This window comes from Heliangelus exortis, chromosome 2, assembly GCF_036169615.1.
Source record: "Heliangelus exortis chromosome 2, bHelExo1.hap1, whole genome shotgun sequence".
Classification (NCBI taxonomy): domain Eukaryota; kingdom Metazoa; phylum Chordata; class Aves; order Apodiformes; family Trochilidae; genus Heliangelus; species Heliangelus exortis.
The window spans coordinates 145,555,461-145,569,316 of record NC_092423.1 but is presented as its reverse complement, the minus strand read 5'-3'; the positions used below and the strand labels follow the sequence as shown (position 1 = coordinate 145,569,316).

At 41.9% G+C, this 13,856-nt stretch overlaps 1 protein-coding gene across 1 annotated transcript in view; it reads left to right on the top strand.

Annotated features, from left to right (window-relative positions):
• The window catches only part of COL22A1 (collagen type XXII alpha 1 chain), a 197,943-nt gene that overhangs the window by 181,072 nt on the left and 3,015 nt on the right, over positions 1 to 13,856 (top strand). The window contains exons 52-62 of the mRNA XM_071738442.1: positions 135 to 188; positions 759 to 803; positions 1,748 to 1,801; positions 2,793 to 2,846; positions 4,726 to 4,779; positions 7,226 to 7,297; positions 9,063 to 9,098; positions 9,354 to 9,398; positions 9,698 to 9,877; positions 12,383 to 12,449; positions 13,640 to 13,822. Coding sequence (XP_071594543.1) covers positions 135 to 188; positions 759 to 803; positions 1,748 to 1,801; positions 2,793 to 2,846; positions 4,726 to 4,779; positions 7,226 to 7,297; positions 9,063 to 9,098; positions 9,354 to 9,398; positions 9,698 to 9,877; positions 12,383 to 12,449; positions 13,640 to 13,822 — 844 coding nt within the window. The remainder of the gene's footprint in view (positions 1 to 134; positions 189 to 758; positions 804 to 1,747; positions 1,802 to 2,792; positions 2,847 to 4,725; positions 4,780 to 7,225; positions 7,298 to 9,062; positions 9,099 to 9,353; positions 9,399 to 9,697; positions 9,878 to 12,382; positions 12,450 to 13,639; positions 13,823 to 13,856) is intronic.

Genomic DNA, 13,856 nt, shown 5'->3' with positions numbered 1-13,856 from the left:
AAGTTGCTCAAGAAACCCTGAGCAAACAGAGTTCTCAGTGCTGTTACGTCTAAGGGAGAAGAGAGGGAAATTTTTGAACAGCAGAGAGATGTACCTGAGACTCTCACTAACATGAATGTCACTGTTTCCCATAGGGAAAGCCTGGAGAACCAGGGCTCCCAGGCCAGGAGGGAGCCAGAGGCTTGCCGGTAGGTGCAGCTCTGAAGGGTTTAGACTCCATTCTGCTGTAGCTGGGAAGCTTTTGTCCAGCAGCTGAGGTCCCTTACTGATGCAGACATATAAATAAAGATCTGGCCTAGCTGAGAATGCTCATGGCATTGTAACTAACTAAATCATCAACAATCATGGAACACAGGCACTTCCAAATCCTTCACACTTGTAGGAGAGTAGAAGTTACCTAGAAATTAAAGCCCATAACCTCATGACACCCCTTCTACCAGAGGGCATGGTCACAGCTCTAGCCCTGGTGCTGTTACATGTCCTCTGAAAGGATGGGAATAATGAAATTTGTGGTTAAATTATCTATTGGTTGGTCACACCAAGAAAACACACAGTACAGTCTTAGTCTTGCAGCCTAGGGAGCTTTGGAAAGCTCTTCCTTTGTCCCTTCCTACTTGCTCCATGGGACAGGGAAACTCCATTCTGATCAGTGTCCAGCCAAAATTAAGATATTATTAAGTATACACTCAAGCTAGAATTTTCTTAGTGTTTTCTGCATCTGGGGCATTGATCATTATTGATTTAATTCTCTTTCACAGGGTTTCAAGGGACAGAGAGGAGATACAGGTCCCCCAGGTCCCCGGGTAAGTAGCATGTACTACATGCATGGTGATCCTTTGACAAAAGAGTGTGTGAATTGAATTTCATATTTCTGAGGCAATTATTTTCAACTGTCACATCCATGGCATAAAATCACAGCATCTGTCTTCATTCCCTCTGCTGAAGTTGTGGGTCCAGGTAAGGTGAGGCAGGTGGTAGAACTCAGTCCTCTGAAGCTCTCTTTGAAATAGCCCTTTGTAAAAAGTTTCAAGAGTGCCTCCAAACCACATCCCTCTTGTACAAATGCTGGTCTACCAGGTGAGGAACCCTACTGCACTTGTTGGGCAAGTTCAGTGCTCCTCCAAAAATGCCTAAGAAATGTAAAGTGAGCTGAGGGACTAAACTTACAGAAATCAGGCTAGAAATGTCACTTGCCCTTTGACTTAGCCTCTTCTGGATCATAAAACACAAAACACAAGTCTTGCATGAAAAGTTGGTATACTCTCAGTTCTGAGAAATGCAACACAAAAAACTCCCTGGTGTAGGAAGTGGAATACAAAACTGAATGTCCTTATGCCTAATTCTGCCTTTTTCCAAGGGAATAAAATTCTCTGCTTGCAGGAACTTAACTGAGTATCCAGCGCCGGCGTTTCCCATCTCTTCCTTGTCATGGTAGTTTCTGTGTCACGAGTAGGTTGGTTGTTTTTAGTGACTAAACTATCAGTAGCAAATATTCTGCTGGAAAGCAGTGCACTGCCTTATGCATCACTTACAGAAGTTGCTTTTGAGTTATTTTTATAATCCATGTGTCATGTATGATGTATGAGGTTCTTGTCTCTCAAAAGTTTTCACCGAGCTCAGTCCAGTCTTGCAGAAACTCCATTCCACTCACAGTGGTGTTACTGGTCTGTCTTTGCCCTTCAGCTGAGAGGTCATTAGAGGTCACCATCAGCTGAAAGATTTCACTTTCCTTTTTGCTGAATTGCAGGGGGAACCAGGTGCGACAGGTCCTGCTGGTCGGGAAGGGCCACCAGGGAAAGATGTAAGTGTTCCATTTTGAGCTGAAACTAATTTCTTTCTCCATGACAAATGAAGATTTTAATTCACATTGACCCTGACCTAAAGCAGCTGTGGAAACTGCAATAAAAGGTGAATTACTGCAGTGGTGCACAGGGAATGATTCGTTCAAAGATCATTAGGGTGACAAAGAACTTGAGGACCTTTGTCAGGGCTCAGCTGCTGGCACTCAAATGTCAGCTCTATCTTTGGAAAAGCAGACAAGGCTGCACGTTTTGTATCCCAGGCTGTTTTCTGACACCCCTCTCTGAGCAGTGCTTCATTCTGCAGTTCCCGCTGAGCCGGGTTCTGCCAGGTTTCTGCTGCAAAATCTGCTCCTTGCTGCCTGCATAGCTCCACAGAAAGCTGGGAAATACCTGTGGAATAAGATGCTGCTGCTCAGAGGCATGAGAGATGGTACAAGCAGATCCTCTGACATTATTGATGTGAATTGCAGTCACATAACAAAGCCCTGGGAGAGGGCAGCTGACAGAGGATCTGCTGAGCAATGTGCCAAGGGCTGATGTGCCATTGCCATGGGACTTGGGGAAGTGGTTTCTCATTTCCAACCCCTTATATCACTGGAAATCTGTTGTGCTGTAAATGGTACCCTACAAAGTAAAATGGAAGACAAGCCTAAGGGAATATCTCAGAGAAAGTAGAAACAGGTCCTAAGCCTCCATACAGAGAGAACAAAGCAGTCAGTTCTTCAGAAATACGAGATAATATCTGTCCCCAAGAAATACAGCTTTAAGAAAACCTGATAAAAATGGTTTCTGCCTGTAATCAGACTGCATTAACTGACAGATCTTTAAAACTCAAAAGGCTGGTCTTCCTCATTCATAACTGAAAGGGGCAGAGAGACTTCTTTAATGCTGTTTTCCTCTAGTATGTGAAGAGTGTATTTTAGTAGGAACATTTTTCAGTGCTTTTTTACTTGCCTTTCTCACTCACCAGAATACTTTTCTTCACTTCAGGGTGATACTGGTCCCATAGGCCCACAAGGCCCTCGAGGACTCAGAGGGCAGCCGGTGAGTTTTCTCTCCTCACAAAAGCCATTTCTGGATGTTCCTTGTGTATAGTGGGAGTGTTCTGCAGTGGAGAACTCTGTTTTGGAAGAAGAGGCTTAAGTGGGATTTGGGTGATGTTTGAGAAAAACATTTTGCCTACTTTGAGAACAACAGGTCAGAATGCTATTGCTAGAAGCTGATGAAGGCTGATAATAGTGCAATGGGGTGATGTAGCTGACTTGGTGGGAAAAACAGTTTAATGGATTCTGCCAGGACTGCAGTATCAGATGGGCTCATGTTCCAGTCCTGCCTCTGGCATTTGTCTTGCTTCTCATGTGGCCTCAGCTGTCAAAGGTAGACAACAACTGTGGGTGCCTGGTTTGAGATATGTGGGGTCCAGTTGTGACACTGGCCATTTTTGTCATGCTCTCTGTAATTTTTTCTGAGGAAAAAAAAAAAAAGAAAGGCATAAAGTTGGGAAAATATTTGTTGAATTTAACAACTATAGAGTGGAGAAATGGCAGATTCAGTGACATTTCAGAAAGGGTCATGTGAGATGGCTGACAAATTACTTTTATTAATTTCATGGGGTTTTCAATTCTCTCTCAAAAATCAGCCCGTACCAAATTTGAATGCAGGTCTCAGTTGTTGAACCTGGACACATCTTCAATATGCTTTGATGAGTGATGTCCTTTCCCTTTTTGGAAGATCTGCAAGTCAAACAGATTCTACAACATGTTCCATAATCAGGGCAAAATGCTGATTCAGCCAGCAATGCCAAGAGCTGGAGCAGCAGGTCCCTCTGAGCTGGAAGGGTAGGGGTTTAAATTAGGCTTTAGGAACATATGGAGAACTTCTGTTGTAATTTATGTCATTGTTCCTGTACTGTTGGCATCTCTCAGTAATGTGTGGTGCCCCTGCACAACCCTAGGAATGAATACAAAGATTTGAGGAGACAGAAATTATCATAACTCCAGGCCATATTATTTTTTGGAAAAGAAATGCTTGGGGCTTTGTATGTTGGAAGGAAAAGTATAATTAGGCATGATTTTGAATATTGACAGTAAAAGGGCTGGTCTTCAGGGTGAGCTCTAATGCAAGGAAAAACATCTCTGCATGGTGTGCTGGGAGGTCAGAGAAGGTTTTTATCTTGCAAAACTTCGGTCAGTGCAGGTGGTCAGCTCAGCAACTTTGATAAGAAATGGTGAGAAACAGGTCCTCTTAAAAGATGATCTGGCTCATTCTGAGATGTCTGATTAAATATCAAATGACTTAAGCTTTTGAAATAAGTGTTTATCCCATTTGTCCAAAAATGGGGATGCCTGAGATGATTAAGAAATAGATGCTTTGCCTCCGGACTCAAATTCAGATGGCAGCCCTGAGAAAGAGGCAATACTTTTCAGGACCTGCCTCAGGCACTGGAGAAAGAAAGTTTTGTAATACAGGAAGGTGTGTGCAAATCTGAACATACCTAGAAACTTGTGCAGAGCACTTTTACATTGATCAGTGAGTTTCCAAGAGGTGCTGCAAACATGTGTTAAAGAGGCTTGTTTGAATACTGGTGACTTGGAGCAGCCATAGTAGGTGGCTCCATCCATCCAGCGGGATGCTGCATTCAATAGGATTAAGGGTGAAGAAAAGAAGAAGGAGTGCTCGTGTGGTTGTCTTCAGACTAGGAGATTTGGGACTAAATCTGTCAGTTTTTGTCCTGAGATGGGTTTACCAATGAAAGAAGGGATGCAGAAATTGTGAAGTCAATTCGAAACAATAAACACTTGTTCTTCAGTCTGCCAAGAGAGGAGGTTGGACAATGCAAAATAAATCTCTACTGGTGTAGCTGTAGGTGGATATTTTTAATGCAGTATACATTACTTCACTAACCTTTTTTGTTTTGACATAGGGAAAGAATGGATCTCCTGGATCTGCAGGAGAACCTGGCCCACCAGGTAACCCAGTAAGTACCACAAAGGGAAACCATGCAGCAAGTAGTTATGTCAAGGGCAGGTGACTGATGAAGTGTAGATGGAGTAGGTTATGTGTAGGTATGTGTAGGTATTTACCACCCCTGAAGTTGCCACATCTGAAGATCTGTGATCTGAAAATCACTGGCTGGCCAAGACATGGCCGTGGAGGTTTGGTTACATCCCTGGAATTGAGCTGCTAGCTGGGTCATCATTTTTCCCCAGCAAAAGTTAAGTGTTCACAGAAAAAGGAAATGACTGATTACCTGAAATGAAAAAAATAAAAAGGAACAAACATTGGTATGCGTGGTATGCCTCATCTTCACCAGTGGATTTAATTTTGCTGAGCAGAGAATGTACAGCCAGGGAGGAGTTGTCACAAGGAAGGAGAGAGCCTTGGGGAGCTGGCAAGCTGCCATCTAGGAATAGCAGCAGCAGAAAATTCCTCCCCAGGCACCTGGGGAAAGAGCAGACAGTGGGCAGTAAACCAAGATAATGAAGCAGAGTGAAACCCCTGTGGGGCCATCCTGTGTGGAAGGGCATGGCCATGAAGAGCTGTAAGAAGGAGGAGGGTGAGGAGTTCTGGGTTTTTTGTTTGTTTGTTTTATGTTTGTGTTGGTTTTTTTTTTTTTCTCTCTCTGTTCTGCCGCTGAAAAATGTTCAGGATTTAGCAAATCCATGCAAATACCCTTGTATCCAGCAGCATTTCTTTATCTGCCCAGACATTACAGCTGGACTGTTTGATTCAGATAGAAACAAAGGCATAAGAGGAGAATCTGAAAAACTGCAATAAGGCTGCATGATTTGTGGCCCTCACAATGCTGCAAAGCACCTTCAGCCTTGCCACAAGACTTGTGTGCCCTGAGCATCTCTTGCTTTGCTGCAGGGCTGTTGCCTCCTCAGTGGTCTCAGTGAAACAACCAACACCTCTTTGCCTGGGGAGATGACAGGGAGTGGTGCAGCCTCCCAGCCCTTCTGCAGCCAAGAATTAATGCTGCTGCTTTCTTGCCCTTGATGTAACTTCTTGTCATCCTGGGACTACTGCCTGCAGATCCCCACTGTTGCCTTTTCAACCTTCCTTTCTCTTCATCATGCCCAACCCCTTCCCAGTTCCTGTTGCTGTGGGTTTGGGGTTTTTTTTTTTCCTGAGTCTTTGCCAGGACACTTGTGGGATGCTCTGTCAGTGCCCAATGGGAGCTATTTTTTAATCATCCTCACGTTATCACATTAGCTAGCAGTCAGCTAGTGACCCAGGGACTCACCAGCTGGCTTTCTGCAAGAGCACAGAACTACAGCAGCCTCTGCTTCAGAGGATTTACAGACCAAAAATAACATAAGAGATTGACAAAGGATAAAGTCAGATGGATGAGGAAGGGGAAACAGTGAGACAGTGTTGGTCAGCAGAACAGACAGTCATCTCATAGGTATCCTTCTCTGTCAATAAAATGAATCCTCTCCCTTTCATAAAGTTATTATAGGAAGTATTTCCTTGTGCTATACACGAGTCCATTTATTTCCATTCCTTGTCTGGAAATGCACGATGCGTTGTGACAAGCTGATGTCTTTCTGTTTTGATAAAAAAGAAGCAGCAGGAAAGGTTATCATGGCAAGAAAGGTTTCTTTTTTCCCTTCACCATGGCTGACTTCTAATCACAAGGCAAAACCTGCTAGGAGCCTTCTCCTTTTGCATTTGCATCTTGCAGGGATGGTTGCAAATCCAGGTGCTTTCTCAGGTGTGTTGGTGCTCACTTTGCACAAGAAGGGCTTAAAATGAAGATATGTTTTACTATAATAGTACTAAGAAGGGTTATATTCTGAATTAGGAGTCGGGGGAGCTGAGTTGTGAAGGAAAAGCTTAAAATAAGAGTAAAAGAAACAAATTAGAAGTGTATGTGAAATGGCTCTGTAGCATGAACTGCCATTTAAGCTGCCCTGGTATGTAAAAAAAAGAGCTAGTTTGGCAGAATATCAGAAGAGATAAATAAAAAGCAGACTTTTCCTTTTTTTTTTTTTTTTTCAATTGAACCTGGAAATAAAGGCAAAAGAGCAACTCCAAACTCCATAGCTTTCTGTTGAATTTATTCTCAGATTTGAACAGTATGACCCTCTTGCACTGTTTCCTTGTTGTTACCCACTCCAGCATTTCCACTTAACAAACCATACAGCACCAGAATAGCCACTGAAAATACTTCCTTTCACTGCTATTATTGTCACCTCCTTTTCATCTTTTCACAGGGACCCTGCATAAGTAATTAATCATGCAAGCATAGTGTTTGTAATCCTCTTTTCTAAATTACTTTATCCTTCCTTTCCTTGACAGTTTTGAGAGTACTGCTGCTACAGTGAAATTTTCTAGTTCTAATATTTCTGTAAATGCATTTTCTGGAAGAGAGATGTTGGAGAAAGGGCTGCTAGTGTCTGTCTCGTTTCTTTCCTAAGGGTCCTAAAGGAAATAAAGGAGAAAATGGCAACCCAGGTCTCCCTGGCTTCACAGGACCCCAAGGACCACCTGTAAGTATGTCTGGTGATGGATTAGACCCACTAATTACCTGTTTTTAAATGCTGGATGGATAAAGATGGGACATGTTCACCTTAAGTAGGTAAAGGAAAACATGAGCAGGAGATCTGACAGATCCAGAAGCCATCAAACGAAACTGGACTGCAAATATAGTATTTTTCTTAGGTATAAGCATCTATAATCTCATTTACTGAGCTGGTACCTGTCAGTCAGCCATGGTAATGTATGCATTTTTAATCAGGATGGTTCAGTAGTCTACTTCATGTGTGTACAGGGTATTTAAGTTAGTCAGACTAATCTCTGCCTGAACCCTGGAAGGGATAAATAGGAAAAATTTAAGTGTTGATAATAATAAAGGTGTTTCTGATAATTTTCTTTTGCAAGGAAAATGCCTTTGTTACCAGCAACAGAGGTACATTGCAATTGAAGCACTCACATGTCCCAAAGCCATCTAAAATAGTACCTATGCATGTGAAAATATCACAGCCTTGAAATCCAATATTTTTAGCCCTTTCAAGGATGAGTAAAATATATTGCATTCTACTGGAAGGATGGAAAAGGTGAATGTTACATAAATATTTTTGTTTCTAGCTCTGTTGTGTCTTAAAATGAGATTTTTGTGTGAACCTAGCAGAGCTGAATTTTCCACAGGATGATTTGCTTTTTTTTTTTTTTTTCTTCTTATGATTGGAAAGAGAGTTATGTGATAAAAAGAGGAGAAAGAAATATTCTTCTGGAAAATTAATTTAAAGCAGTAAGCGTGGTGGCCATTTAAATGTGAAGTGGCCCCAAGAAATAATTGAGTGATTCTGATACTGTCTAATTTGGAGCTGATGTGATCACACATCTGTTATTTGTCACATTGCTCATGCAAACATGGGTGTATGCTTGTTATATGTCTTTCCAGGTTATGGGAAAAATACCACTTGCAAGTCCACCTTATAGATAAGATCATGTGTGTGGTTTGTAAATGGACTATAAAGATTAATCTTTTCATTCATGGTATAGGAAAGTGGGCAGAATTTGAGCAATAACCGGTTGTAATGTTTGCTCTGCTTCATTTAAGGACTGCAGGGACATTTTTTTTAACTGAAATTATAACATGAAAATATTATAGTGCCTAGTAATCACATTATAAATGCAGAGTATGCCAAAAAGAATAATCTGAATAGAGTGTTTGCTTAAATTGAGGTTATTTGATATTGGGGATTGGTCTAAATGGCATTTAAAGGCCCCTTCCAACCCAAACCATTCTATGATTCTTTCATATAGTTCTGAAACCCAGTCAGGCTTCAACCTGATTTATCACTGGCTGGTGCTTTGTCTCAGCTGGTGTTATACCAAATGGTGTTTCTACTTAAAAAAATCAGTTTCCTTCACATCTTTAGCTGTTATGGCTACAACATTGGTGATGCTTAAGGTAAAACAGCCCAAGTAAAGTGTACAAAGCTTTGTGAAACATCTGTAAGGAAAAGGAATAAAATTCACTGAAAACAGGAACATGCTTGCAAGGAGGCATCTGTCCTGCTCTTGGCTGGTTTGGTAGAAAATGCTTCCTTTTATTTATAAACATTTTTCTTAATAGCAGACTCTGTCTTTCCAGGAATGATCTGTAGCAGCAGGATAAGTATCCAAACCCACCACAGTGTAGCACAAAACCTGGGCTCTAAACAAGACTCAAGACTTGTGGTTATTATGTGGGGTCTTTCTTTTGACTCCATGTAGTGTGATGCTAAATTAACTCTTTGTATCCCTCAGGGAGAACCAGGAGAGAAAGGTCCTCCTGGAAAAGAGGTAAGTTAAATACCCATTTTTTCTTTCATAGTAGGGGAAAAAAGAAAAAAATTAAGGTTTCTTCCTGGGCTGCGAGTAATTGCTTTTTTTCCTATGAATTGTTGATATTTGAGAGTAAACAGGAAGGACTCAGGAATCTGTGGGACTGACAGGGAAATAAATTTTCCCTAGGTCACCAGAATTGCAGAGGCATGTGTTTTATTATTTATTGTTATTATGGATAGCTCTTTTTTACTCATTCTTATTTTGTTGCAGGGTGCACCAGGGAAACCAGGTGCAATTGGTTCCAAAGGAGAGAGGGTAGGTTGGAGAATATTATGAGTTATTTAATTACATTGAAATAAAGAGGGCTGGTTTGAGTTAGGGGCTGGGGGAAGAGGTCATTCAAGAGTGAAGTGTGTCCTGTAGAAATCTGCTGTGCTTCCCACCCTCCAGCCCTCTCTTTAATCATTCTCTGTCAGTAGTAACTTGTGGATCATTTGTAATGCACCAGATGTTGTATTCAGTAACTTTGCCAGCTCAGGTCTTTGTGTTTTGCTGTGCTTGGAAATCAGTGGTTTGCCTCTTGTGTAGATAATATAATTTTTTTTTTCACTCAGGGAGAGCCAGGCATCAAAGGTGAAAAAGGCCCTCAAGGAGAAAAGGGACGTCCAGGCGATCCTGGGATACCTGGCCATAAAGGCCATCCAGGACTGATGGGTCCCCATGGACCCCCAGGAGACACTGGGCAAGTTGGACCTCCTGGTCCCCCAGGACAACCAGGATTTCCAGGACCAAGGGTAAGACTGCCAGAGAAGTAATTTGTACAGTAATTGTACTGCCAGAATGTGTGATCAGAAAAGTACCTAAGGTTGCAGTAAGGGTGACAGAAACCAGAGCAAGTGTGGGTTGTAATGGGATTATAGCTCATGAGACCTAAAAGGGAGATGCTGTAACATACCTCAGGGATGTGTTGTGGGAAAAGTGGCCTGAACTTCAGGAGAGCTGAGCAATCCAGACCTCTAGCCACATTCCTGACACTTTATACACCTAGAAGCCTAAATGAAGTAATGTGGCCACAAGTCTGGAGTCTGAAAAAGCTTATTTTCTGTGAGGGTGTTAATGCAATTCATCCTGAGGCCTTACACCTTCCTCTGCTGCTGGTTGTTATGAGAGACAAAATGCTGAGCCGTGGAAAGGTCAATGCTCTATTCCTGGAAATCCTGGAGTCAGCTCATCAGTAGTCATGAAATCCTTTTTTTGTTTAATATTCTCTTTCTCTTTTTTTTTTTTAATTTTTTTTTTCTAACGGGAAATGATCTCGCTACTGAGATTGCCTGAGGGTAGTGCATGTAGAAAAATGAGAAAAACTGTCAACACTAGTGAAGCTGCTATGCCTATCCTGAGGCTGGTTTTGAGGTTACCACAGAGAGGAATAAACAGTGAAATAATTCCTGATGTAAAAATTTCCTGGGTAAATTTTAGGCAAGCATTTCTTTGCATGTCTCAACAATACAGAGATTTAATGAAAGCCAGTGATGATTATGGAGACCTAATGCAACTTAATAGGGCTAAAAATTGAAAAGATATTTTTTAAGCCTTCAAAGTATGTTCCACAATCATGTTTACTTACTGGGATATTTACTAAGAGGCATTACCAATGCTTAGTACTTATAGACATTCTATGTCTATCTTATAGATATTAATCTATAATCGATATAATCTATATATAATCTATAATAATCTATATCTATCTTATAGATATTCTATGATTCTATGACAAAAGTGTTTCTTTTGTCACCAGAAAACACTTCTTTTTTCTAATGGAATATTTGTGCTGGGAAGGAGGCAGGAAATAGGCCAACTTTGTACTTACCAGCAATGTTGTTAGTTAAAACTGAGATGTCTTTTAGCTGTTTAATAAAATCTACTTTTAAAAATGGTGAGTAACTTCTGGTTCAGAAGACTTAATTATAAACAGGCAGGACATAGAGTGCAGCCTTGTATTTAAAAGGATATGTATGAGATAAAAGCACCACTTTCAGGCAAATTCACAGAAGAATGCAATTTTTAGGTTGACCAGAAGTATTTTAAAAATTGGCAGAAATTCAAAAAATCATTGATGCCAAAAAAAGAGAAGTCTATTAAGAGTGAAACACCTCACTTGGTGATTTTCAAAGGAAAATATTTGGTTTTGTTTGTTCAAAATATTTTCTTTTTTAAGCACAGCTGAAGTTTTTATTTTGAGTTTATGTAAAGACGAGAGTCTGGTTTCCCAAGAAGCACTTTTTAAAATTTGTTTGCAAAGGTACAATGTAAAAAATTCTTCTTTCAGCCTACCAAAAAGGTCTTCAACATTTTTTCAGTTTGATGGATGATGAGTGACAGAGATGAGCTGTGACAGCTGTGACAGCTGTTCAGCAGCATTGGTGCACAAAAGGGCTGAGAGAGAGGATGAAAGATCCCATCTTATGGAGGCTGGGAAGGTGACCAAGGCCAGGCAGGTCCATCTACCTGATGGGGCTGAGCTGTGTGTGCCCAACTCCCTACATCTTTTTTTTAATACTTGTTTGGATGAATGGGTACCATATGTGTAAACTGGTTTCTTTTTTCCAAGATAAAGCTTGTCAGCAGGCAGTGCATCCAGTATGAGTGTTCATAGCAAGTCCAGACACCCACTCTATCCACCCAGGGAGTACATATGTGTACTCGTGTACTTCACTGTGCAAGGAAGTGTGCAGTGCTGAGGAAGGAGGCAGCCTCTCCACTATGGTCTAGTAGGGCAGAAAATGTCTCCTGATGTATTACAGACTCACAGAATTACCATGGCTTGAAAAGACCTCTGAGATCACCACATCCAACTGTTAACTCTCCCCCACCCCCCAATAAAATATATTTATCAATATCTATATCACCAGAGCATGTCCTGAAGTGCCTCATCTACATGGTTTTTAAATACTTCTAGGGATGGGGAGTCCACCACCTCCCTGGGCAGCCCATTCCAGTGCCTAACTACTCCCTCAGTAAAGACATGCTTCCTGATGTAATTTCTACTGCTTATCCTGTGAGTTTACAGGAGGGAGATTTTCCCTAGGAGCAGGAACACTGTACCAGTCATGCCCTGCTTACATCATTGAGCCCATGGCTTGCCAGCAGGACATGTTGAGTCTTTTTACATTCTTCTTTCAGGCAGCCACTGCAGCCCTGTGTATGCAGTGGGGGACAAAATTTGTGGAGGGTTTCATTTTCACATCCCCTGGCCATGATGATGAGGTCTCATTATTGCTCTGATTATTATTTTCTAGGGGGAACCCCCATCGCTAGAGACTTTGAGAAGACTCATCCAAGAGGAGTTAACCAAGCAGCTAGATGGTAAGTAATCAGCTCTGGGAAGCCAGGAGGTATATCTGAGATTGTGAAAAAATAATTTTCCATAGTTGTGGTGGTGTAGCTGGCACCTGAATCTTTCCTGCTTACAGAAAATAATGTTGCATACAATTAGCCTCAGCCCATCAATCCAGGTCCCTCTGTGGAGCCTTTCTACCCTCAGGCAGAACACTAATCAGAGGACCATGTAAACTTGCTTTTGAGGTGGAGGAGAAATATTCCTGCTTTTTGGCTGTGACATTTAATACTGATCAGTAAGAGAAGAAGCAGTGGAGTAGATGGGGACTGCTGCTTCTCTCAAAGTACATGGTTTGCAGATCATCACTGTCCTCATCAACAGTGAAATCCTGAGCTGTGTTGTTTTATCTCACACAACTGGTAGAGTAGCTGCAGGCATTTTACAGAGGCTAAAGGTTATGGTTCAATTGAATGATTTTAGTTGAAAGATTTTATTTACATCCTCCCCACCTTCAGATTCCCTGCATTCAAGATTTTGGGTTAATGAAGAGAAGACAGAAACCCCTTATCCCTCCATTCTGTGAGATGGTTTTATGATGCTGAGTATGCCTTAAGAGCTCTCAAGGCTGCTCAGGGTCTGAATCTGGAAGTGGCAAGCAGGGTGTCTGCATGGAAACAGGAGATTATGCTGATGCAGGGAGCTGCCTTGGTTACAGTTTCTGACTTCACAGCCAGAGATGGGTACATCAGCTTTAACTCCACATGTGCTACACTCCAGAACAAGGAAAGGAGGTTTTCTTCCTGCAGAGCAGCCATGTAGCATCTCAATCTGTGCAGCAGAGTGGAAATGTGCTCTTTGTTTCTGAGCACCAATTACTCCAGTTTGACAAACAGCCACTGCCTGCACAGCTTAAGGAAAGCACATTTTGTTGCCTTGGATAAGGCTTTCAGAGCTGAGGATGAGACAAGTGTTTGGGATTAAGTAGGAAAATTAGAAGGATTTTAAAGCTACTGAGAAATGAGATTTAAATAAATCAGAGATGGTCAGAGAGGCACTGGCATGGCTTAATGGGGAAGGATTGCATGGGGTCAATAAACAGGTGGCCCTGAAAAACTGATCTGTGATAAGACTTGAACTTTACTGGGCCACTGAATCTGGGTCACCATGTCTTGGAGCACTGACCTGGTCTAACAAACCCATTTCCTCCTCTTTACAGCAAAGTTAGACTATCTGCTAGCTCAGCTACAGCCTGCACACGTGAAAGCAACCCATGGCAGACCAGGGCCTCCTGGACCCCCTGGGAAAGAAGGACTCCCAGGAAGGACTGGTCCTCCAGGAGAGCCTGGCCGGCCTGGACAAACTGGGTCTGAAGGGCCTCCTGGACCTATGGGTCCTAAAGGTGAGTGAAACTTGGTGTGTTTGGTAAGTCAAAT